Genomic DNA, 23,505 nt, shown 5'->3' on the forward strand with positions numbered 1-23,505 from the left:
TTCAACTTGATGACAGGAAAGTAAATGTATATCACAGTATGACTACTGTCTCTCTCAACTGGCATGAGAAATGAAATCAGTTCTGCCCATGAGTTTCTAATTTGTTACTCTAGCTCTAGTTCCCACTGAACAGCTGTGCATATCCAGAGAAATCCTGTTGAACATGGGAGACTTACAAATGAACAATGAGCAGCATGAAAACAGACTTAAAAACACAATAATTGAGATTATCTGAAAATGTTGAACAAGCATGCATTGTATACAACAGCATCAGTAAAATGACATTGGATATGGATTCCTGCACCTCCTGGCCATTTGCAAATGCATGACAGTGTTGGTACTGATAGTTAGCACTGTCTGACAAATGCCCATTGTCCAATATGAAATGGACACTTTGCCTTAGTTTAGGCAAGACAATGGTACAGAGACCAAAGTTCTGTCTGGCTGTAATTTCCATGGTATTTTATTTTTCTGAACCTGCACATTCTTTGGAATAAGAGCCAAATGATATCACAATAGTCCCGTGATGCTGCAAAGAGATTTTTGTTTCCCCCTTCCTGGTGGAATATATAAAATAACTTTCACAAGAATCCTGAAAAATCTCTTGAGATTTTAGGAATATGATATACTCCATTCTGTGTGCAACAGAAATGTTTTCTGAATGAGAATCTGAGGTCCACTTGGATATAATTAATCTCTTCACAAATAGGGAAGTGCAGATATGTAACCAGCAAATACTGATCGACTCTTAGAGGGAAGCAGCTGTGATGCCCTTTAAAACAAAGTTTCTAACAATGAAGTGTTCAGATTCTCCTCAGCTTTTTAAAGAAGCGGACACAGAAATACAAGTCTATCTCTGTATGTAACAACCCAGCAGATTTCAGGAGTGATCGATTTACTGTTCACCTGCAACTAATGAACACATGTAAATACACTCAATTTTGCATGCACAGCTATAAGGTATAAAGATCTAAGGAACATAACGGTTAGAAGCAATATACACTGCAGCCTCCTCCTGAATCTTGAGGGAAGGCAGGACACGTGTGGGAAGAGGAGTAGAGAAGGAAGGCAGCCTCTGGGAACAGGCTGCATAAATATGTCTTGATAGTCCACTCACTATCTATTGGCCAAGGGAGAAAGACCCACATTCCAGTGCAGTCTCACAAAACAATTCTGGATTTTCAAAAGCCATTTTTCTACTGAAGGCACTTACTAGTCTTGTAATACCAACAGTACCTAGCCTGTCACATAAGACATCCAAGAAGGTGCTAGTACTGACTTCAACTCTTTTTGACGCTGAGCGGTTTCAGGACTGCAATTAGAAATATTTCTGTGGTGATTCAAACTAACCATGCATTGCTCAAGGCCCTAACACAGATTTCAGAAGCATCACTTAGACATCAGAAGGTAACACAAGAGTTAGTGCTTTTAAAGATATATCCTTGACATACTAACGAAGATGTCTTTAACACAGAGCACAGCACTATGGAAACAGTGATTGCTTTGTATCACAGTGAAAAGTATACTGATAGAACTGGTAGATAGCCTGTCCTTGACATAAAACTGGACAAATGACAATACATAAAGCGATGGACATCAACAGAGATTTTAGATGTGATGTATCTGGCACTTGGGGATAAGAAAGAGGAAACAGAACTGTGGTACATATGGGATTCTAGAGCATAACTATTATGTATCTCATGTAGTAAGATGATAACATTTCACGTTACCTGGGAACATGAAGTACTAAGCCCTCCCCTCAACAAATAATAAAAGTTAGAACCAAAGATCTCTATGCTTTTTCCTAGAGAAAGATCCAGATCTCAAGCCACTAAGTCAGCACAGCTGAAAGACGAATATGCAGGAGTAGTGCTGCTTTCTGCCTCTGTGAAAGTTGACTCTGCCACCAACACAAAGGTAACAGAAGAACATTAAGACTCATTTTCTCCCTGAGTTGCAGCCTGTAATGTCCAATATTATCCTAAGGAATAAGGGACACTGATCTTGTCTTATCCTCCTACTGAAGAATAGTCAGCTGGTCTTGCTGCATAATTTGAGTTACCAGTATTAGGAAAAAAAGTATTATATAAGTTAAAATATGGTTGTGCTGGAGACCAACACTTATGAATGTTAAAAATATGTAGAAAAGCAAAATATGTAGAACCACAGAATCATTAAGGTTGGAAAAGGCCTCTGAGATCACTTAGTCCAACCATTCACCTACTGCCAATACTGCCCAGTAAACCATGTTCCTTAGTACCACATTTGCACGTTTTTTGAACATCAGCCTGAACTCTCAGTAGAAGGTAATAATCAGAGGGTGGAACCAGACCAGGAAGTCGAGCTGAGACTTATTTCCATTCCTCCCCATCTCTTCATCTCCTTCCTGTTTGATGGTAACAGGGTGTACAGACTGGGAGAAGAACTAATTGAGAGCAGCCCTGAGGAGGACTTGGGGGTCCTGGAGGTTGAAAAGCTGGACATGAACCAGCAGTGTACGCCTGTAGTCCAGAAGGCCAACTGTAACCTGGACTGCATCAACAGAGGGCGGCCAGCAAGGAGAGGGAGGTGTTTGTCCACCCCTGCTCTCTTTTTGCGAGGTCCCATCTGGAGTACTGGATCCAGGCCTGGGGCACTCAGCACAAGAAAGACATGGTGGAGCTGTTGAAGTGGGTCCACAGGAGGTCACAAAGACTATTGGAGGGCTGGAGCAACTCACTTATGAAGAAAGACTGAGGGAGCTGGGCTTGTTCGGCTTGGAGAAGAGAAAGCTCTGGGGAGACCCAACCGTGGCCTTCCAGTACCTAAAAGGAGCTTAGAAACAGGAGGCAGACAGACTCTTTACGTAGTCTGATAATGACAGGGTAAGGGGGAAAGGTTTTAAAGTAAAAAAGGGGAGATTGAGATTAGATATCACCATTCAGAGAGTGCTGTGGCACTGGCACGTGCTGCCCAGAAAAGTTATGGATGCCCCATCCTTGGAGGTGTTCAAGATCAGGTTGGATGCAGCCCTGGGCAACAACCTTTGTCCAGTTTAGTGATTGACAAACCTGCCCACAAGCAGGGAGATTGGAACTAGATGGTCTTTAAGGTTCCTTCCACCTACATCATTCTGTGATTCTATGATGAGGAAGACAGTATTGTGCCTACTGAATGTTTTTGTTTATCTTTGTTGATTAGCCCACATTCATTTATGGTTGTGGTTATAATAACATTTCATCTATTTATTTATTTATTTCCCTTAAAAAGAAACTTTAACAGCGTTATCCAGTTTGGAAGATGAACAAGGAAAAAATCTGCATCATATTTTTTCAAGATAATGAAAAAAATGAATAGAATAACCACACCAAGCAAAGACATAATACAATGTCTACAGAAACATTAAAAAAAATACTTATTTTCAAGGTTTCAAGGTTTTCACATTGTCACCATTTACTATTTTTATCTGATTAAAGAAGATAAAATATCTTACCTGGATATCAGTCAGCTTATTCAGGATTCGGGTGGTTAACTGAGGTCCATTTTCCATAGTTGGAATGTGCAAATGCTGACATTGAATGAAGGAGAGAGGGTCAGGGGGAGCAGGGATGAAAAGAGAGAGAGAGAGCAAGAGAGAGAAAGAAAGAGAGAGACAGAGAGATGAACTAACATATAACTTTATCTACACATAAATACCTTAGAGGCAACAGGGATTTTAGTAAGTATTTATCAAGTTTGCTAGTCCTCCTTACAAGTTTGTTGTAATGATTTTATAGGACAGCATGCTCAGCCAGTGAAAAGTTAAATTAGTTGTACTGTTTTGCTGCTCTCAAACAAAGGCCAATACAAGCTTTCCAAAAGATGCGTCCAAAATGGACAATAAATTGTACAAGCTGGAGCAGAACTCCTATACATAGTATTTCATTTCAGAGTATATTGTACCGAAATGCAGCAAGTACATTTATAGTTGATAAGATTAGCACTTGGATGTCTTTCAAATTATCTTAGCACATAATATCAGTACATTCATTCCATCTTATTAATTCAAGAATTATCACTTTACATAGTTTTGCTGTACATGTCATATTTGATGCAACAAAGCACCTATGTATCCATCTGAAATTCTCCAGGCTTACGAATTAATTTTGTGCTGATTTAATAGCATGAACTCTGCCTAACAGGCTAAAGAAATGCCTGTGAACTTTCATCTCTACAGGAGAAATCTCCTATATGGTGAACAATACGTAGAAGCAGATGTCCGTTCTCCTGACACAACTCCTGTACCACAGCTGGATTCCCTGCATTGAGGGGTGAAAAACAGTTATATCTAAGGAAGAATGAATGCAGTGGCTCAGAAATTTGGCTCCACACAGAAGTCTTTCTCCTCTTACCTATTCTAGAAGCCTCGTATTTTTGAAAAAAACTTTCAACAAAAGAAAGGTAGAAAAATGTATTTTTCTGTATTTTGCATCAGACTGGGAACTATTACACACATTTTCAGGAACTGAGATTCTGTGACTTTGCTTAGTTATAAGCAGGAAAAAAAACACAAAAAAAAGACCAGAAGATGAGAGGGAGTCTTCTCTTCTGACAACATACCAGCAACTCACTTAGCAAACAACATACTTGTGCCTCCCCATGATCCTCAGACAGTACTGCTTTTCTATCTCACCTGTATGGTGGTTTTTGATGTTATTGCTGTTTGTCTGTCTGTTTTTCCAGCAGCAAACAATTATGAGAAAAATTCTAGAGAAGAAAGGAAAGTGATATTCTCTTACCTTGCCCTTATACAAAATTTTGGAGATAGGACATACAATGCAAGCTGTTCCAGCCCCAAACATCTCCTTCACTCTGTTCTCTTCCAAGGCAGCTGTCAGGTCACTCATAGTGATGTAACGCTCAGACACTTTAAATTCTCCCTGCACAAGAAGAATCAAAAAAAAAAAAAACCCAAAAACTTAAATGTTTAAAAAATAAACATATTTTTGTTTGTTTCTCATTGTTGAAACATCTCTAACAGAACTATCTAGTATTTTTATGTAGCCCGATTGCAATCAGTCAAATTTTGGCTGTGATCTTCTGATCTTTTCAAACCTCACAGTATCATTCAAGATAGACTAATGAAAAAATGGCCTTCAAGAAAGGCAATGGTTTCCTAGGTACAGTGCTGATGATTAAGCAGCACTTTCCACTGACTTGATACAGAATATCAATACTGTATTAGGGAATAATACAGCTTAATTTGTCATGGATTACATCACACAGGACCTGACAACTTCTGATGTCAAACACTGTTAGGTTTGACTCGGTTTTGTTAAGCACTTGGCATTATACTCTTGGACAATTCCTAAGCAAAATACATTTTTAAATTCTACCTGTAATGCCAACTACATGCATGCTTGTATGCAGCTGTCATCCACAAAAATTAACTGTATAGCAGGTATTAGTAAAGCAATTCATGTGGGACACAGTCTCCAGAAAGGAAATGTTTTGCTTTCTGTAAGTGCTGAAGAATGAATAGAAACTTACTGATGGGAAGCTTTTAAAGAACAATAATAAACACTGAACTTTCAATTTCATGATTTTATTTAGACTTCATTGTCCTACCAGGCCAAACTAAAGCTTAGCCCCTGCTTTACATGCATGCTTTTAAATATGGAACAGAGGTGCTTAAGAGAACAAAAAAATATTATTAGTGCTGGATAGAAGAGCATTTGGAGAGAAGGGCTGGGACACCAGACACCATGTAAGAAGGGTCTCAGGTAGGTGAGGAAATGCAAGTCAGGAAGAAAGTAGAAAAACAAGGAGACAAGAAACTATTCAAGAGTTCTAGCAACTGGGAACAACTGTCTATCTTGTAAGGAGACATGACTGAGAATTGCATATGCATATCTACACTAGGTTTATTCCAGACCGCAGGAGTACTAGTAAGAGTAAAGAGGCATAACAGTTCAGTGCAGATGAACAAGTGGAAAATGTACCTACCCTGTGCAGCATAGGCACTGGAATGGGCTGCAGGCACTGGAATGAGCTGCCTATGGAGGTGGTGGAGTCACCAACTCTGAAGGTGTTCAAGAAATGTTTGGACGTTGTGTTGAGGGATATGGTTTAGTGATAACTATTGGTAATGGGTGATCCTGTGGGTTTTTTCCAACCTTAGTGATTCTATGTAAGTCTGTGTATTCTATGCTTAACTCTCTTCATTATGAGTTGGATTTAAATGACTTAACTATGAACTGTGTTTCAGGAAGTCCTTCAGCTTACATGTGGTTGGAAGCTTAGAGAATACCAGAGCAAAAGTATCACAACATGCCTTATTCCTGTTATTCTTTCCCAAATGCAACTTTGAATGAAACCATGAGAAATTAGTGGAGATACAGGGTGCTGATGAATAAAATACAGCTGTGATCATACATGGTAATCATTTATATCCTTGCTTTATGTTAGTGGTGATAGTAGACTTAAGGAGAAAGTTCATGTTAAATACTATACAGAGCTAACAAGTTCAGTATTGTTCCATGTGATAGATAGAACTTTTGGATAAATGCTTACTTTAGCAGATTTTACGAGAGTTGAAACCACTACTGGCATGGCCAAAGCACTCACCCAGTTGCATGCCAAATCCAAAATGCTTTGTCTTGTCACTCCTGGAAGGATGATGCCATCTAAAGGTGGAGTTGCCAGTTCATGTTCTGTTACGTACAAGAGAAATAAAGCAAAATAAACAACAACAAAAAAATCAAAATTAAAATCTTAACTCTGTCATATGAAAAATTCTCAGAGTTCTATATGAACATAAATCGCACAAATTCAGCTACAGTAAGTTGTTGAGTGTTTGGAACCTTTCAAATATACCTGACTGGATGGTGAATAAATATATTTAATTAATTAATAAATACATGGCTAAAGCCTGGTAGCAAAATTTATTCCTCAGTGTATTATGGATTCACTGTGCAGTTACCCGAACAGCTCAGTCTTCAAATTCAGACTACAGAGACACAAAAGAAAGTCATACTTAATAATGCCAGGGCAGATGACCACTCCCTCTGAACTGCTTTACTTTATTTAGGTACATGGGGTTCAGTATTTCTACTTCCAAACATTGAAATGAAACATTTGCAGGGAATTTTGAGGCTTATTTACTGAACTAGCAAATCAGTAAAAACTTTGGTAAACGCTTCTTGAGAAGACACCTTAATGATCTTTCCTCTTGGTCTAGATGTCTTTTTTTTTCTCCTAATTTTGTCTTTACTCAAAAAGAGCAGTCCCAATAAAATTCCAAAATCACCAACAACTAAAACTGTTCAGCTAGTTTGGTTTGTTAGATTGTTTTTGCTTTCAAGAAAAAGAGCATTACATAAATGTTGACCCAACACTTACTAATTACTAGCAGTAATATACAGTAATCCATACTTGGTAAATACTTAAATTCACAGTCTTTCAGTAATTCTCTTCATAATTTTTTTTCTAACCATTTTTTCTTCCCAATAAGAATCCACTATCTTTTCTATTCTCTTAAAGATATTAAGCTCTTTATAGAATTTACAAGCCATGAAGGCTTTTTACATCACCTAGGTGAGATCAAATCAAAGAAGAAGATATGTATCTTTATGTTGCCATTATGACCCTTACTCCTCCCAACAAACAATCATTGAATCCAGGCTGTTTGAACCAAGACTGAAGAAGCAGCAGTCTTAAAAAATGTCTGTAGGTCGGGGAAATGAGAAGGAAGAAACATGCTGTTCATCCTTGCACTGAGAGAGACCAAGCTGAACTTAGCAGCTGAGGACTCTGTTTTCAACTGTCAGGTAGATAATCTGCACAAACGTTGCCTGGCAGCCACTGCATATACAGATTAAAGGCAACTACAGCATGGGCTCTCTCCTTCTCAAGACTTCAGGAGCTGGGCTGAAATAGGAGAAACAAAGGATAATAAATACAATTGTTCACTGAATTTGTTACTTATTGTGCATTCTCTTGGAAATATCTGTTAGTTTTAATGCAACCAGTCATGGATTTATTATAACTACAAGATTCTCTGACCTATGTTTCCACGTCCCTAATATGCACACATGTAATAAACAAATTATCATGCCAAAATGTCTAAGTGAGCTGCTCTAAAATGAGCTATATATTCTACTCTGGTTTGACTCACCAATAGTGTCATTCTCCAGCCTATCCCAAATTCCTAAATATAGCAGCTGTCTCTTATTTACCACACAGTCAAGAGCAACACAAAGTTCTTCACTCCTAATCATGATGCCTATCAGGTCCTATTTTGACACAGCTATCAAGTGAAGAAGACATTTAAAACTCTCAGTGAGACACAAGCCTCAGTTCTGAACCCTAGAAAGCTGATGCTCTGCAGCTCACCAGCTATGGACTCTGCAGACACAGCCACATGAGTATTCCTCTAGCAAAAAGCTTAAAATAGCATGGACCGTAATGCCAAAGTTTGTACCTACACACCTGAAAACATTCTGTTTGTGGTGACTTTGCCACAAATCTTAGCCTGTTTAAGCTCAACAATATATATTCAGTGAGATGAGCTATTTTGAAAAGATGCCAGGACAAACTAGCCCCTAAACAGCACTGAGCAGATAGGATGCAGGAGTCTTAATGTTTCAGATAGTCTGCTCTGCCTAATTTTGTCAAGCCCGCATATGATGCCTACCAGCCTGGGGCCACGCAAGGAGCATCTGCTCCCCCTGGTACCCAGCAGAGATAATAATACTAAACAACATCTCATGCCAAAAATCTCGTTCTCTCTGTGAATTGATGCCAAAGCAGTCTCCATATGACATCAGATTGTCCATCTCCAGGAAAACAGACTGTGAGCTCACAGGCTCAATTCGCCTTCTGAGTTATTTTGATGGGCTAAACGCCTAAAAAATTATAGCAACAAGAAAAGGGAAAAAAGGCATCTGAAGGAAAACGCTGAGGTTTCTCTTCATTTGACTACTGTTATTACTCGTTATAGTATCACAAGTAATAGCACTTTTCAGTCTGGTGTCCCATTGCACCAGGTAGGGTATAGCATGCGTATGGGAACTGTTGTGTCATGGCCTGAACCACTGATTGAGCACTGGGGAAAGGGCCTGGTCAGCCCAGGGAGCACAGATGAAGGCAATTCAGCTGTGTGACCAGAAGGGGTGGAGCCTGGCTGCACCTCTCTTAGAACTCATTTAAGGACTGACTGCCACTGGGGAAGGCTCTCTTTCTGGTGATCCTTCTCTGGTGCAGCTTTCCTCTGCAAACCTGGAGTCTTCTGATATGAATAAGCAATCTTCTTCCCTTCCCTTACAGCAACTTTCTATCATATCAATCCTCCTGTCATATTGATGTGCCCAATTACTACAGAATGCCATAACTACGAAACTCCCTCAGAGGGCTTAAAGGTACTTTTAAAATGAAGACTTCAATTTTACAAAGCTTCCATTTTTATACACTTTCATTTATGAACATATGAGATAATATGATTTCAGTACTAGTCATACCATAACAATGCAGAGAAATATACTATAATATATTTTACCAAAATCATAACAGATACCATGTGATCTTCAGGGTCAAAGAGAACCCAGGAAACCCTAATTTCACTATTACAAATGGCTGATTTCTGTTCCCAATTTCTTCTGGCCCTTTCTATTTCTGTCTCCTCCTTGCTCTTCCCTTGGGCTTTTCTTCTACTCTTCCCTCATGAAATCACTTCATCTTTGCTTCTCAGCTGATTTACATTCTTCAATTACTTTTCCTTCCTTTTCTCTGTCTAGCACCTTGATCAAGCTGCTCTCTCCACTATGCTTTTGCTATGAGCTTCTAATGCAGCAGAAGGCACAATAATTACCTTCTTTATAGCCTACCTGATAACGGGCATAGGTTGCCCAGAGAGCTGGTGGATTCCCCATCCTTAGAGACATTCAAGGACAGGCTGGACAGGACTCTGTGCAAGCTGACTGAGCTGTAGGTGTCCCTGCTCACTGCAAGGGAGTTGGTCTAAAGGACATTTCAGTGTCCTTTCCAACTCAAAAAATTATATGATTCTAACATGTTCATGCAGTAGAAATAATCCTTTAACTACTAAACATAAAAATCAAGTTGCCTGGTATTTTAACTGAATGTACTAGAGAATTCTTTAGAAAGTTTAACTTAATGTGTGCTATTTTGAAGTGAGCACTGTTTCTCCCAATTTTAATAACAGCACAAGAACATTAAATAATACTTGAATGCTATTTACGTCTTATCAGTAAAGCTAGAAGTAGAGCCCAGACGGTTCCAAATCATTCTTAAGAAATTCAATTTTGGGAAAATGCAGAACTTTTCTAATTAGCAACCTTCAGGTTAGACATATATTTAAATTCTACATTTTTTTCACAAAGTCAAGCCTAAATTCTAGGCAGAAAAACTGATATTATTAAAGGAAACAGGAGTTTCAATGTCGACAGCTTCTTGGGATTGTTATGTGCTCTGAAAAGGCAGGTGGAAAGCACGGTTGGGTGACTAAAATTTTCATTTTGTGAGCATAAACTGTAAATATCATGCTCCTTTATTTATGAAACAGTAGAAAGCCTCAGCCAGAGGAGCAGTGGGCATATAAGTAGCACAGAGCATGGCATAGAATTTTACATGAAATTGAGTAATTTCCTCCAACTACCTCCACGATGTCATAAATGAAACTTTTTTTTCAGGTTCCTCTGTTGTTTTGTCTCCAAAACAACTTGTCATGTTTAGAGGCAATGCTGTAACTGAAAATATACAGCAAAGAAGAAACAAGAAAAACAAGAAAAGAAAAGAAAGAAAAGCCTGCTGTCATTGGAAGTATGGACGTTCCTTAGTTTGGACTTTACTGAGTTAGAAACTTGGTTTGTTACAACACCACATAGAGCACATTCAGACTATCCTGCAGTGACCCTTGAACACACAAACAAGAGCATTTTCCTTTTGATGATCATTTGCAATTTCTGCCTCGCTATTTTTGTGTTAGATCACTCTCTCAGCTGCAGAATTTGCATAACAAAACAAATGCACTGCCTAAGTATCTGTTGCAAAGTAAGAGAAAATGATAGCAAATGCTCTTTAAATCACAATGTAAGGCTACAAGCAGGTATATGATGGCACACATTGTCAGCAGGAATGATTTTTCAATCAAAGATATCACAAATTAAGCATTAGTCACCACATTGAAAGACTCCAAAGTGCTCCAACAATGCTAATGACCATGTCGTGTGAAATGGCAGGTTTGCCAGTATACAGTTAGCTTGGGTGGCATGAATTACAAGTTGTTTGTTACAGCCATCTCACAATGGCACTATTCAGCTGTACACTGGTAACACAGTGATTGGCAGATCTTTGGAAAAGAACGGTGCTGCAGCTGGGTAATTCCAGCATATTCCTGGTTTAAGTACAATAAGAACACTGAATTCTAATCATGTACCCCCTTCACTGTCCTTTCCCTGGCTAGAATGAGCCAGAATCTATTTTCATGTTGTCTCTCTAGCAAAGTTACACAAGGCATCTAAATACACTGACAAGTCCACTGCTGCTATAACAACAAGATTTGTCATATTTAAAGTTTCATTCACAAGACTTCACAGGCTCATTCAGCATGGAGGGAACATAATTTCTCTTCTTAAAGAAATGCTAAAGATTTTGTAGAAGAACAAGAAAAGAAACTGGGCATGAGAGTCAGGTAGCAGTATTCCCATGAGCACAGTCAGAAAAGTGTCAATTTTCAAAGCTAGCCATGGCACTTTGGCTAAATCAGAAATTAAACTCTGCATATGGTGCCATGCATAAATTAGCAATTTTCACGGAGGGCGAGAACTCATAAAAGTCAGGAGGCATCCTTCCATTCACTACCAGATAAACTGGCTCAGTTCTCCAAACACTCAAACTCATGTAGTCTTCTGAACCAGCACTTCTGAACCACTGTGGGTATTTCTGAGATGCTGAACTCTAAGACACCAAAATAAATGGCTCTTCATTAACTGGATAGTTTTCTAAGCAACATGTACAATACTCACAGGTGACTGGGGATGCAAAAAGGTAAAAATATATTTAAGAATGACAGCATATCTTCAAAGTATCAACAGAACACTAGTGATGTGGAATGCTGATTGATATATTTCTGTCTATCTCCACTAGATTTCAAATTCTTCAAAGAAAGAGCTTACTGCTTTATCAGTCAGATGCTGAAGCACTTTTAGTCATGCTTCAGGAACATATCACTTGCTGGAAAGTGACAGTGGGAACCATTTATGTGAAAGGGACAGGATCTGGAGAGTTGCACAACCCTAAGGCATCTTTAGCATGGCTGCATTGTTTCTGACACGACACCAAGATGAAACATCATCTAAAATTGGCAGCAAATTGCAGTGTGATCCTTTGTATGACTACACCCTGAACATGTGGACTGCTTCAGCAGATTAGTACGTTATCAACATGCTTTGCTCACAGCTGCTCTGAGGTCATCTCTTTTATATCAGTATGATTAACAGTTAACTACCAGTTTTCAGAACAGAATAGACATTCATTTTGTTAAGCCATTTTCATTAAAAGTTTTATGATCTGCACTTGTAACCATCATTTCATGAATTACGGGAGAAGGTGACTATCCCACTACCACAAAAAATATTTGTGACAGTATTTGTGGGGTCACATTCACTTCTAGAATCCTCGTACACATAGTATGAATAACTGCACTCTTGTCCCAACTGTCTATTCTATTAGAGTTTTCATTTTGTGTGTTACTGTACCTCCATCCTCATTTATCCAGTAGAGAAATAGATTCATTGTTCCAACTTCGGTTATTTGGTGATCTTCTCCATACAGCCACAGAACCTGCTGGCAGCCTAACTCCAGGGCTTCTTGCTGAGCACAAATAGAAGAACCATAATTCCTTTCAGAAACAAAAAGAAAGAGCAAACAGATAATGAGTGTCTGGATGAGTATTTGTTTATTTCTATGGATGGTTCAGTACACATGTCCTTTATGAGCAAGTGCTCTGCTTAATCACTGCTTCTCCCTGAGATACTTTCTTGGAAGTACTTTCCTGGTATTTTACTAAATCATTTTGCATCTACAAGTCAAAAACTGTGAAGAGCTAAGCAGCATCAACAGCTGAAACACACTCATTCAAATTTTCTCAAAAACAAATCTTTATCCATTCTCTGGATGCTTCAGTCATTGCAAGAAGATAGCTTAGCAAATAATTTATCCTTATGTAGCAGTTGGGATCCTGGAGAGAGAACAATTTCCATCCATCTCATGTTTTTTAAAAAGCAAAACTCAAACTATCCACCTCATCTAACACGTCAGGTGAACAGATGGGTAGTTAGATCTCTTGGAATACAGAATCTTCAAAGGTGAGCTGTGTCCTGTCTAGTAAAAGACATTTACTGAACTAGTAGCTCCAGAAGCTATAGACTGGACTTGATGAATTCTATCCTGGAGGGGCAAATGTTTTTGTAAAATGCTGCCTACCTGGTGAACCTGACTTCATAATTACTGTTTACCCTGTACCTGCTCTAAAGGGGAAAAAAACACAAACCCTATCACTTCTGATCTTCAATGGCTATCACAAGCTCAAGACAGCAGCTCTGAAGTTCTGACTGTTCTTGAATTCACATCTCACCTGCGGGCTACAATTGCAAATCAAGTCAGCAGTGATTCCAGAGTATTCCCATTGTAAACAGCTGATAAAATAGTGTACAGGAAATAATACATTTCCAAAACAAAACAAAACCCCACAAGTAGACATTAAAAATCTCAAAACATCAGAATGAATGTAAAGGAAAGCAATTTTCTTGCCACTTGATTATTCTACTAGCTCAGCTAGGCAGCATTTGACAAATACTAACATTTTGCCTAGAAAGAAACCTCTTGGGAAGGTAATAGAATCTCTGTTTAAACCGATGACCAAGTATACATAATGAAATCACTGTATCTAACAACATCCAAGTTGCTTGCTCTGGTCAGGTCCTAAGCAGCTTCATTCAGACAACTCAAGTACCTGGACAGTAACCACTATGTAAGTGGTGCTTTGGCTTAGTTCAGCAGAAAACTGCCAGACCATGGTCACGTACACACAGATAATTGTCTCCTGATTTTCCACAGACACTTGTATACCCCCAGCTTACTGCAGATGGCTTGTCAAAGACTGTCTGCTAAGGCAGAAGTTCAACCAGCTGGCAGCAGGTTGCTATACTGAATGCTGTGTCACAGAAGTTGTATCTGCAGCATCAACTTCTGCAAGGGAAGCAGAGTATTGCATGGACATTTTCCAGGCCCAATTTCTCAACTTGAGGTGATGTATAATTCTCTCTCCAAAAAGTCCAGAGAAAAAATATGCAATTGAATTGTGTAAGAAGTATTAAGAAAATACAGTTTTGAAATGCTTGTCATAGTACGTTATTTGCTTAACTACTATATCTAATACTTCTATTTTTGCTGGCTTAGATTCATCACTAAAAAAAATGATCTCTTTTTTGAAGTATATGAAGATTCCACACAAATGCAGAATCAGGTTTACTTACCCTCCCAGTTTGCAATCTCCTGTTCCTCCTTTCCAGGCTCTTACATATTTCGGATCTGCCCATAGTGATATTGGATCAAAGCATTCACTTGAAAAGTAAGCACCCACAGGACTCAGTATGACATACAGTAGGGCTTTAGTTGGCTTCTTCACTCCAAGAGAAGGCTAAAAATAAGGAATATAAGCAAGGCAAGTTACTGGTGAACTTCGCTCCAAACATCAGATGATGTATAATTAGCTTTGGAAACACTTTGAGTGAACCACAACAGGGAGTGCTTTTACCAGAACAATGTGAAGTTCTGCAATGAAGAGGAAATATTTACCTAAATTCCTTCCCAGTCGAAGTAATATAGACCTAATTTTACATGCTGAGAATTCCATTCTCTTATTCCATTCACTTATGGCTTTTTTACTTATTTATATATTAATCTTGAAGCTATTTAAGAATTCAGAAATTACCTCAAAAAACCACTTGTAATTCTATGAATTAATCAAAGTAGTGACATGTGAAGCCATGTGAGGACAGATGGAAGGACCACCACTAGCAATAACAACAATGGAGAAACCAGTCAGTATCAGTGACAAGAATTAGCCAATGCCTATTAGAACTGGAACTGCTGGAGAGTCAAGTGATGTCTCTGTGCAGAGTGACAGCCTAAAATGATTTGTCTGTTGTAAATGGTTCACACAGGACAAGAAATAACCTGTTTCCTGCGCCCCCTCTGATGGCTTCTCACACTTGAGGTCATCATCAGCAACATTTAAAGAGGAAAGTGAAAAGTCTGACATAGGTCAAAGTCAAAATGCTCTTTAGCTGTGTGATTCTTAGCAAAGCTCTAGATCATGTATCTAATCCACTTAATTTTCTATTCTTGTTGCAGGTTATACAAAGAAAAAAAAAAAAAAGTTTTGCTACTTACTGACTACAAAATGGTTTAGGTTGGAGTGAACCTGTGGAGGTTCTGCACTACAAGCAATTCTTGGGTTATTGTATGCAGCTAAATGGGCTACTTACTATTTTCTCTCCTTTCATAGGAACTAGTCCACTGAAAACTACAAGCTCATCTTTGGTTTCTTAGGTTAGGTCTCCACTAAAACAAAAAATGTTATTTAACAGGACCAAAACTCTAAGCAAATATTCTGCACAAAGTGCATGAAGCTAGTCTGGGAGGTGAAATAATAGTGTAAACACGGAACTACTGGAAAATTCAAATAAGCCTTCCTCAGTTGTAGAGAGGGTGCTTCTGATTTCTGTCCAACTTACTCTTCCAGCAAAAGTTTTAACAACGCAAATATTAAACAATGGAGAACTGCCTCATTCTAATGCAACTATTCAGTAGCTGTAACGATTAGTTTTCCTAGCTGGGTTAATCTGAAAAATATTTAGCAAAGTATTTCAACTCAAAGACAACATGACACTGTAGAAAGACCAGCTGGCTAACCTGAAAGAAAGCTCAACAGCAAAAGAACTTCCAAAACAAAACAGGAAAAAAAAAAAAAACATTAATACTTTACACAGTTGCTGAATGGTGATCTATGTGAAAATTTGCAACTACTTTACAGAAATTAAACTAATGAAGTCTTAAAGCTCGTGTGAAATGCATAATGCTAAAGTAAACTAGCCGTGTATAGATACAGATATCGCAGAGGAGTGAACCTGCTTAACTGGGAATCATATATTCTTTAGTAGCTTTGTCCTACACTCTTCTGTTATAGCTTTCTCTCTTTCTACTAAGAAAAACCGTAAAGTTTTAACTAAAATAAATTGCTTCTAATTAACTTCATAAATACCACACGCTTCACTTATATTCACATGCAGCTCACAGAGCACGTGCTAATATCAAGCTGATAAGAAGTCTCAGCTAAAGTCTGGATTCAAGAACAAATTAACACTGTTAGTTCTGCTACGAGTTTCTTGTAGAAGAATCATAATTTAGAGTATAAAATCTTCCACAACTCTACAGAGCAAATTTCTGTTCTCTCAAATATTCCCCGGGCTATCAGCATTTTAAAGGCATACATTAACATTTAAAATTTAAAAGGCATTTGTTCTTTTAGTATAAAAACGAAGTTTATTTAAATTTTACTGTAATTGCTTAGAACAGGCGATTGAAACACTTTGCTGTGTTCTGAACCAGTCTGTCCACTAGGTGGTGGTGTGGTCAAAATAAATTTGCTACATACCGCTACAGGCGACTAACTCAGGTGAAACATTTGTGCCCCAACTGCCATACTCTTGCCCAGTGACTGCTGTGTATTTTCCCATATGGATGAAGGCTTTTGCCTAATGATTAAATACACTCAATTTAAAAATTAAAAAAATAATAATAATAAAGTTTAAACCTCAGTTCCAATTAAGGTAGGACGGATATACAGGCTAGCAGCAGTTGAGTATGGGACCCACTCCTTTTCCACTTCCACAAGTTTCCGGATGCACTCTAACAGCTCATTCTGGTCAAAGCACTAAGAAGGAAAAGAAAAAGCAAAAAAATCTAATTAAGGAATACAACCCAAACACTGTCATCTTGATAGATCCATATGTTATGTTGAACACCTCATCAGCCCATAGGTTTTACAGGACAACAATAACTTCCTCAAATTAATTTCTTAAAAGATTTAAGATCCCACTGTCTTTGACTCTGTTCCTTTTCATACACTATCCTTAATGTTCTCCTGATGCTACAAAGCATCCTCCTGAGGTAGAAAAAAGGAGCCACTGATACTTCTTGCCTTCAAAGCACACGGAGAGAACTCCCTGTGCAGCCAACTCCTTCACTTCCCAGGGGGTGCTGTGAGCTCCAGAACCCACTCTTCTGCAAAAAGCAGAAGAATCCTTTTGGTTATGGCTCCAATGGGCACAGTAAGACTCCCAGATTTACTGCAAAGCAAGTAAGCATAGGAGGAAATTAATTGGCCAATATACAACTTCTAAAAGCAGCATCAAGTTCCAGCACAAACAAAAAAGGCACTCAGATGTGAAAGAGTTTAACTGAGGTAAAAAGAAAAGTAACAACAGTCATGACAGAGGCAATTTAATCATAGTCTGCATGCAAGTACCTACAGAACAATGGTCATCCCGCAGGAAAAAAGACTGTATTTATTTGAGGCACAATGGAGAAAGGAAAACACCGTTTCTAACAGAAAAAATAATTTCAAACCATTCACTGAATAGGATCTCTTAAAGAGTTCAAGAGTTAGTGTAGTTCAGAAGTGTTACACTACCATAACATTTCGGAGATTTGCACTCTGAAAATAAACATATGCTCTGACTTAAGGAGAGTAAGATGCCTTAGCTACGTACTGGCAGAGTCATTCGCCTTGCTGATCGTGCCATCCTGTCCATGTTGAGGCCTGGCCGGAACAGGCGGATTTTGCCATCCACTCCACGGTAGGCCTTCAATCCTTCAAACAACTACCAAGCCAAAAAGGAGGGAAAAGAAATCAAATAGTAATTGAGGCATGCTATCCCATGATGATCCGAGTAAAAGTAGGACATGCTTTTTGAAAACGAACGAACTTCACTTTCCTGTTCACAGTACTCAAAGCATAAATGCTAACCACTTAATCTTTGCAACACACTCCTGTAAAGCAGCATTATGATGTTTGTATAAAAAAGATGAGTTATTCCTGCTTCTCATACATCTTCCTGTCAGGGAACTTACTGATAATTCATAATTTGGTTACCACCATTAAAATTTGTAGCATGTGTTTGACTTAACTGTGCCCTCATATCTTGACTGATATCAAAGGCTGAAGTAAAACAATATTCTTTCTTATAGAAAAGTTCTGTTGCAGATCTTAGTGTAGCTGCAGCAAAATCTTGGTCACTCATTTCCCTCATATGTCCCTATGCTGTAGAATGGGGTTTAGTTAGCTTGTGAGATAAGTGCCCCAGCTTTGTACTAGAGGAAGAATGCAGGTGAATGGTTTTTCTCTACTTCAAAGGAAACTTTGTCACAATTACCCTATCAAACTGTAGAATGCAAATGGTTAGCATTGACAGAAAGTTCACCAGAAACTCGTCCCAAAAGTGCCCTCCCAGTAGAATACTCTACGTGTATACAAGCAACAGCAAAGGCACCCAAATGCCCACAGAATATCCAGTTATTTGCAGTTATAGACTGATAATTTTCAGTTTTAGTTATAGGTAGATCACCCATGTGATCACTGATACATACTTATGTAAAATTACTATTTAGATTAAGTATTGAAGGGTCATTCATGCTTACAGATTTTAGATTTTTAGAGCCTATTTTCTGAAGCATTTCTTTGTACAGTAAATTTCACTAGAAGTCCCATAAATTCAATTGCATCACTTCTATTCTTTTGCTTTCCCCAAAATGTCTGGAAATACGTTCTATACAGTTGGAAGACTGCATATGCAGATTTTTGATTCTGGAAAAAGAACTCTGTATTTTTGTATAGTGCTTTTAATACAACGTTCTTCATTATTATCAAATTCTACAACCTTTTCCCATTAGGATCACTGAAATGCAGTGTTCAGAACGCTTTTGTATGGTCCCTTGACAGAGTTAGGTCTTTCTACATGACAAATTTTAATTGGGTTGTAACTGGGTTGTAGGAATCTCGGCAACTTTCCTTAGATAGCAGCAGAACTAGAATTAGAACCCAGCACTTTTTGTCTTCAATCTGTACCATATTTCTATCTTAACGCCAACCTTACTAAAAGTTTTGTACATTGTTTTGAAATTTAAACAGTTCGTAAGATTGCAGCTACAAGAAAAATAATAAATAAAACAAAACAAAACAAATATCTATCTTAGTAAGCAATGGCATAGCTGGTGTAACGGTTGATACCTGGATATGACTTTTATTGTGTTATTAGCTAATACCACATTTCCGTAATGCTACATGTTCTTATCACAGAACAGTTGTTTCCCCCCACCCTTCTCCCAAAGACATTTATAGAACTTTTAATGAAAGGGAAAAGGAAGGAATGTTACTACTAAGATTTGATCAATGGTTTGAGAGAAATAAGAATTACTTCATTACTGAAACACAAAGTCTTCTCAAGCTGTTAAATCTTTTGTTCCAAAAAGTTTTAACCTTCCCAAGCTCAGCAAAACCTCTTGCTCATTACAAAGGGAGACAGTGATGTGCTCCAGAAATGCCTAACGTGAATAAAAGCAACTGTTACAGTTGCTTGATGGTTAGTTAGTCACTACAGTAGTGTGCAAACAATACTGTCTGGCATCTGTACATCACAGGAGCTGGATCTGAAGTTCAGCAGATCCAGTCTATCACACTGCATCATGAAGGGCAAGGAAAAAGGGGAGGGAATGCCAAATTCATTATTTTTTTTATACCCACTGCGTATTCATTGAGCCACAGCATTGGCACCAGATTCTCCTCTGTCTGTCCTCTTGTCTAGAGGAAACGTGATGCAGTAAGGGTAAAAGAATAAAAAAATGGAAAAAAATAAGAGCATATTCATATTAGCAATGATTTCAAACTGGGCCAGAGGCCAAGCATTAAAGTAATATGCTACTAAGAGTGAAATAAAGATTTGGGACTCCAGCGTGGTTTCTTGCTCCTTGGGCAGATCAAGAGCTGCACCATTAATGACAAGGGCCTATTATAATTGACATAGGACTTTTGGAGGCTTGGTGACTAGGTGAGAAAAAACAGCAAACACAAAAAACGGTGAAGGTAGGAGCTCAAATAAGAAGGAAAGAAGGGAAATGCTTGATCCTTCCCTTCCATTACCAAAAAATAATAATAATAATTAAAAAAAAAAAAGACAAAATAATAAAGAAGCATAAGCATCTCCTCTAACATCAGACCCCCACCTACTCATAGGTGGAAGGAGAAGCAGGCTTCCATTTCCACTCTACGCTCACATGTAGTTCAGTGTATCCTAGCAAGGCTCTCACACAGATGTGAGTACAGCTGAAGCTGCTCTGGATACACAAAAGGCAGCTTTAGACAGAAAGCAGCTAGGCATGGAAACTATTAACCACGCTGGTTTCCGACTCAACATTTCATTTTCCAAAGTTCCTTGTTGAATATTTTCTGCTTGAATATAGCTGGATATGCTGAATGCCTCAGATCTTGTCTGGAGCTCTCCAGACTTGTTTGGAAACAAGCATCTGCCTAGTCTATCCTACAATCCAAGCCATGGACCTTCAAAACAGCTTAAAATAAGCTTCACGAAGTGCACATTCAGTCCCCACATTAAAGCTGCTCTTAGAATCTCAACAGTTTTATCCAGGGCTTCACTAAGTTACATCAATGACAGCAACTAGACTGATCCTCTGACAGCGAGATTGAATGCCTCATCAAATGAATTCGACACCATATAAGAAAGTGCTCACCTTCAAGCAGGCTATGAAATTAAGTGAGCTGCAATCCACACACCAGAGTTAAATCTGAGTTTTATCAACATAAACATAATCCTATCATAAATAAGGGAAATATTCTGGAAGGACATCACTAACAGCTCAAAAAGTACCTGGATACTAAGGCATTAACTGTCCGTGTATTACAAAGCTATGGTTTCAGAAGCTAATGAAACAAAGTCGAGGTTTCCAAAAGGACTCAGTACTCACTTCAGTAGCATAATGCAGAGATGAACAGGCTGGATGCAAGGAGAGGTTCTGAAGTGGTCTAATACAAGGTTTCTCCCATCCTGAAGCCGAGGACCATTCAATTGTCAGCATATTATCAGTGAACACAGTTCCAAATACCAAACCACTTGGGTCTGGTTTTTCCTTGAGAGTCGTAGCTGGGGTGATAATCAAGTCTGAAGCCTGGAGGAACATGAAACCAAAATGTATACAAAATAATGAAATCAGACTTATTTAAAAATGAGCCCACACCAGTGAACATGGACAAATATAATATTTCAAATCTGCAAATATATTAATTGACAGAACTGTTAACGGTGGCTACCTCTAGGTAACTGGTAAGGTATTTCTGTGTATGTACATGTAGAGTGCTGCTTAGACTGGAAGGTGTTAGCATTATCTGAAGCACTTTTAAGTAGAGGAAGCAGTACAAGGTGAAGAAAAAACAACAAAACACACAGATAAACAGAAAATTACCAGACAAAAATTTCTACGACAGAGATCAGAGTCAGCAGATTACTTGGGTCATGTTAGCACGTCTGCCACATTTGTATTTTCCTAGAAAGAAGGCTGTATGTTTCCCTGCACGAACAGTAGCAACTTTCCCTTGCAAGCTGTGACTAGCTGCAGAAATACATCACAGATTTTTGTAACTGGTTTAGGCGGGGAAACAGGTAAAGTTTTTTATAGAAGCTTGGATGGTGTTTGTCATTGTTGAGAACAATGGGAAGAAGGAAAGCAAGATCTCTAGCAAGTCACTCTCCCTCACACGCATAAAGGAGTAAAACAATTGGAGAAGGCTATGAAGTGCACAGAGCTCGATCCACTTTCTCCTTTCTACAGTATCTAAACATTTAAGCTGTTCCAGTCAGAGAGCAAGGGAGAGCTCAAGAAACAATCCCAGGTGAAGCTCTATGTTCTTTCCTAACAAGACTCAGAACACATTGCAGACCCCCACGAGAAACCTTACTCTTTTGTGCTCATAAAGAATAGACTAGAATGCAAGTAACCAGATACTTGTTCAAGTACTTGCATGAGCACTAATAAACAGGTCTGCCAGAGGTACCACCGATTTTGACTTTTCAGACCCAGCATGCACTTTACAAAATGCAAAAAGATCGGTCTCAAACTTTTGACAAAGAGCACACACATACTTGTCTCTGTAAACAACCTGGGTTTCGAGAGGTCTTTAATGAACAGAGGCCTGTTTCATATTGGCAGTATTTGTTGCTGTTGTCTAATAGCTTAGATGTGAAATTAACTTAGAGCCGGAGCACATGAGTAGCTAAAAGCTTGTTCCAAACTGTCTCCAATTACAGGACTTGTGTGGATATTACAGTGCATTAGCCTGGCTGAACTAATGCATAAACTGAGGAAACAACAAATACACTTAAAACTCTTGAGTTTTACAAGAGTATATAAATACTCTTAAAACCCTTTATCCTGCAGACAGTCAGTGCTCCAATGGGAAAAGCAGGAAATAACGTTGTCTTGAAAATAAAAATGAATCTTACCTTACAACCTCTTATTATGCACTCTGAAAAAAATATCACAGAAGACTGTGAATGAAAATTAAAGCCAGAAAGGAGTGTTTGGAGTTCTACACAATGCAATTTTGTGTTGAGGAAAACACTTATGGAGGAGTAGGTTGTTGATGGGGCTTAAGTAAGAAATTAGAACACAATTACATCATTGGCTTCATCTCAGGGCAAAGATGCTTGAATCTCAGCTTCTAAAGAATTCATACTGCCAGTGGAATTAACGGCACTCCCTGAAGTCAGGACTCCTGTCTAAGCTCAGGTCACTTTCATTAAGGTGATTATCTTTACACTGAACTGGTTTGAGGATGGGAATTATCGTATGCAGTCTTGACCCTTTACAAATCCCATCCATGTGCTGATTTTTACCACAGTTTCTTTCATCCTCATTTGCAGCACCACAGCTAGTTGTACGACAGCTTTTTATACAGCTTGATAAGCTTAACTATTAACAAATATCCTTTAAGGGCAATGAAAGATTTTAATGTGGCTTTTCTAACAGGCCCACAAGCGCACACAGAGGGAACAGCAAGCTGCAGCCATTAGCACAAATATCCTTTTGTAGGTGCATTTGGTATTTATTTGACCCAGTTTTGTCACCAAAGGTATTCCTCCAGCATGATGGACCTGGAGTTCAAAAGATCCTCGAAAAGAGTCTCTGTTATGTGAGTGATAATAACATCATGCCAAGCAATCAAACCAGTGAGGCTGGGAGTGGTTGGAGAGCCCATCCTTAGGGGTATCCCCTCCTCGCACAGTGCAGCCTTGGCCTCTTATCCAAGAAGCGCCTGCTGATACCAACATGACTTCCAGAGCAAAGCTTTAACCAGCCCAAACAATGAAGATGTATTACAACCTCCTGAAACTA

The 23,505-nt window shown here is 38.6% G+C and overlaps 1 protein-coding gene across 1 annotated transcript in view; it reads right to left on the minus strand.

The window, feature by feature from the left end:
* The window catches only part of BCAT1 (branched chain amino acid transaminase 1), a 62,329-nt gene that overhangs the window by 7,815 nt on the left and 31,009 nt on the right, over positions 1 to 23,505 (minus strand). The window contains exons 3-10 of the mRNA XM_052690791.1: positions 21,082 to 21,282; positions 17,814 to 17,924; positions 16,856 to 16,975; positions 14,514 to 14,677; positions 12,735 to 12,877; positions 6,586 to 6,671; positions 4,758 to 4,898; positions 3,473 to 3,547 (exon numbers count right to left, since the gene is read on the minus strand). Of these exons, the coding sequence (XP_052546751.1) occupies positions 3,473 to 3,547; positions 4,758 to 4,898; positions 6,586 to 6,671; positions 12,735 to 12,877; positions 14,514 to 14,677; positions 16,856 to 16,975; positions 17,814 to 17,924; positions 21,082 to 21,282 (1,041 nt within the window). The remainder of the gene's footprint in view (positions 1 to 3,472; positions 3,548 to 4,757; positions 4,899 to 6,585; positions 6,672 to 12,734; positions 12,878 to 14,513; positions 14,678 to 16,855; positions 16,976 to 17,813; positions 17,925 to 21,081; positions 21,283 to 23,505) is intronic.

Source organism: Tympanuchus pallidicinctus, unplaced genomic scaffold (genome assembly GCF_026119805.1).
Source record: "Tympanuchus pallidicinctus isolate F22 unplaced genomic scaffold, pur_lepc_1.0 scaffold27, whole genome shotgun sequence".
NCBI classification, from domain to species: domain Eukaryota; kingdom Metazoa; phylum Chordata; class Aves; order Galliformes; family Phasianidae; genus Tympanuchus; species Tympanuchus pallidicinctus.